At 47.2% G+C, this 3,339-nt stretch overlaps 1 protein-coding gene across 3 annotated transcripts in view; it reads right to left on the minus strand.

Moving 5' to 3' along the window:
* Nucleotides 1-2,635, minus strand: part of ENTPD4 (ectonucleoside triphosphate diphosphohydrolase 4) — a 10,571-nt gene extending 7,936 nt beyond the window's left edge. Inside the window, exons 1-3 of one of the 3 annotated variants that reach the window (XM_027665202.1) lie at nt 2,563-2,635; nt 1,873-1,980; nt 226-408 (exon numbers count right to left, since the gene is read on the minus strand). In XM_027665202.1, the coding sequence (XP_027521003.1) occupies nt 226-408; nt 1,873-1,880 (191 nt within the window). In that variant the 5' untranslated portion in view covers nt 1,881-1,980; nt 2,563-2,635. The remainder of the gene's footprint in view (nt 1-225; nt 409-1,872; nt 1,981-2,562) is intronic. The other 2 variants (XM_027665200.1, XM_027665203.1) reach the window with 2 other exon arrangements.
* Nucleotides 2,636-3,339: the final 704 nt, after the last annotated feature.

Below are 3,339 nucleotides of genomic sequence, written 5' to 3' on the forward strand. Positions count from 1 at the left end.
TATTATTTACTCACATAACAAATGCATTTACCCAAACATTTCTTAAACATTTATTCCAATGCTATTTAAACACAGAAAACAACAGTCAAGCAGCCGAACGCATCGGCACGACGAGGAATTAAACAAAAATAACCAAAGAAAATTAACAATTTCAAGTGTTAATTAACAGCCCCAACAAAGAGCGTCCTCCCCGCGGACCCGCGCCCCGGGAGTTTTGTCGCTCACCTGTGGAAGGTCCTGGCGCGGCCGTAGCGGGAGCGCAGCAGGAGGAGGGAGCAGCAGAGCAGCGCCGCGGCCGCGCCCCCCGCCAGCAGCAGCTGCCGCAGCGACGGGTGCGGGAGCCGCGGGCACCCCACGGGTGCCAGGCTGAAGTGCCACGAGGCCGGCAGCAGGCACGAGATGCTCAGCCTGCAACGCCAGACAGGGTTTGCCGTTAGTGCCCCAGGTGGCAGTTCTCAGAATTCCCTTTTGCTCTAACCCCTCAGCCTTCCCTCTTCTCGTCAGTCCCTTCCGGTTTTTACCGGTGGTTTTTCCTGCTTCTCAGGCTTCTGTTAATTGGTAAAACCCCCTCCCCCGGACTGATTAACTAATAAAATCTTATATCTAACACATCTCCATGGAGTGTAGTGCTGTGCAGAGCTGGAGGTTTGCCTTTCCCAGACTCCTTGGGATAGCACAGCTAATTGAAATTGCAGGGTTTATATATTTATATTCATATTTATTTCTATATTTCTATATATTTCTATATATTTCTATATTTCCACATGTTTATATATATATATTTCTATATATCTATCTATATTTCTATATATATCTCTATATTTCTATATATCTATCTATATTTCTATATATATCTCTATATTTCTATATATATCACTATATTTCTATATATATCACTATATTTCTATATATATCTATATTTCTATATATATCACTATATTTCTATATATATCACTATATTTCTATATATATATCACTATATTTCTATATCTATCTATATTTCTATATCTATCTATATTTCTATATCTATCTATATTTCTGCATTTCCATATCTTTCTATACATTTCTATGTTTCTATACATTTCTATATTTCCACATATTTCCATATTTCCATATATTTCTGTATACTTCTCTATTTCCATATATTTCTATATTTCTAAATACTTCTATGTATTTCTATATCCTTCTAGATTTCCATATATTTCTAGGTATTTCCATATTTATATATTTCTATATATTTTTTTATATATCTATATGGCTCAATTAACAAAGCACAGCACAAGGAATTCCTCCCTGGAAGGGTGATGGAATTCCCAGAGCATCTGTGGCTTCCCCATCCCTGGAAGTGTCCCAGGCTGGGTTGGAGCATCCTGGGATAGTGGGAGGTGTCCCTGCCCGTGGAACTGGATGATTTTAAGGTCCCTTCCAACCCAGAGCATCCCAGGATTCTGTGATCCTGTTTTCCCAGCCCTCTGTGGGTGCTGCAGGAACAGCCCTGGGCACTGGGAGTTTGCTGGGCAGGAGGAGCAGGACACAGGGAATGGCTTCCCACTGCCAGAGGGCAGGGTTAGGTGGGATATCGGGAAGGAATTCCTGGCTCTGAGGGTGGTCAGGCCCTGGAATGGAATTCCCAGAGAAGCTGTGGCTGCCCCTGGATCCCTGGAAGTGTCCAAGGCCAGAGTGGACGGGGCTTGGAACAACCTGGGCTGGTGGAAGGTGTCCCTGCCCGTGGCAGGGGGTGGCACTGGATGATTTTAAAGCCCTTCCAACCCCAACCACCCCGGGATTCCACGATGTCCTGCCCTACTCCCACCCCCGAATTCCTGATCACCCTTCGCTCCGAAGCCATCCCGGTTCCTGCGGGATTCTCACCTGCCCATCCTGGGATCAGGGCAGGCCCGAGCAGCGCTGGGAGCTCAGCGGTGGGAGCTCAGCCCGGACGGACACGGCGCATCCATCGGCCCCGGAGCCGCCTCCGCCCTGCGCCGCGGGAGAGACACACCGGGGGTCATTCCCTGCGCGGCACCGGGCACAGCCCACGGGACGGGATGGACTGGGATGGACTGGGATGGGATGGGATCCTTCCCAACCCCCCCCCTCCCAGCACTGCTGCACGTGGGGCCAGTTCGGGGCTCCCCAGGACGAGGAATCCGGGGATCTACGGGACCGAACGGGGCCATACGATGAAAGCACCGGAGCACGAGGAGGGTTAGGTGGGATACCGGGATGATTCCTTTCCCACTCCCGTTCCCGTTCCCACTCCCACCCCCATTCCCATCCCTATTCCCGTTCCCATTCCCAGCCCCATTCTCGTCGCTATTCCAATCCCATTCCCATTCCCGTTCTCACCCCCATTCCCGTTCCCATTCCATTCCCACCCCTATTCACGTCCCTATTCCCATTCCCATCCCCTTTTCCCACCTCCATGCCCATTCTCACCCCCATTCCCTTCTCAACCCCTTTCCCACCCCCATTCCCGTCCCTGTTCCCAATCCCACCCCCATTCCCGTCCCTATTCCCAATCCCACCCCCATTCCCGGTGTTTTTCCCTCCCCACGTCACCTCCCGGGCCCCTCCATGGCAACCGGCCCTCCCCCGGCGCCACTTCCGGGTGCGCGGCCGGACGTGACGCAAGCGCGCGGTGACGTCGCCCCGGCAAGGGGAAAGGGATTCCCCGGGGGCGTGGCCTCGATGGGGGCGTGGTCACATCCGAGGGGCGTAGTCACGAGGGGGCGTGGCCAAGAGGCGCCCGAGGAAAAACGGGCAAAAATCGGTAAAAACCGGGGATTTAAGCGTGGAAATGGGAACTAACGGCTAAGAACGCGTCGATATTTCGAAATAGATAAAATTTATGGCTATAAATGTGCACCGTTTTGAAACATATTAAATTTATATATATTTATGTAAATAAATATATGTCAATATTCTGTTATATATGTTTGCTGCTATAAATGTGCCAGTGTCTTTAAGTATATTAAATTTATAGCTGTGGGTGTGTCAATATTTTCAAATATAAAAATTTATGGCTGTAAATAATTCAAATAAATTTATAGCTGTGAATATTTTGGAAAATATAAACCAGTGTAGAAATACAAATATATAAATAGAAAGGTATAAATATAAGCCCAATATTAAATATAACTATATATAGGAATATAAACCCAGTGTACCAACACAGAAAAAGCAATTTATAACCATAAAACCAGAAATATTTTGGAACAGACCGTTATAAATATACAGTGATGTTGCAGCAGCTGGAATAAATATATAAATATTTAATAAGTATGGAATAAATAAATGAATTGGATTAAAAATAAGCAAGGAAAAGCCTCTCCTTGC

This window comes from Corapipo altera, unplaced genomic scaffold (genome assembly GCF_003945725.1).
Source record: "Corapipo altera isolate COAL_440 unplaced genomic scaffold, ASM394572v1 171, whole genome shotgun sequence".
Taxonomy (NCBI): Eukaryota; Metazoa; Chordata; class Aves; order Passeriformes; family Pipridae; genus Corapipo; species Corapipo altera.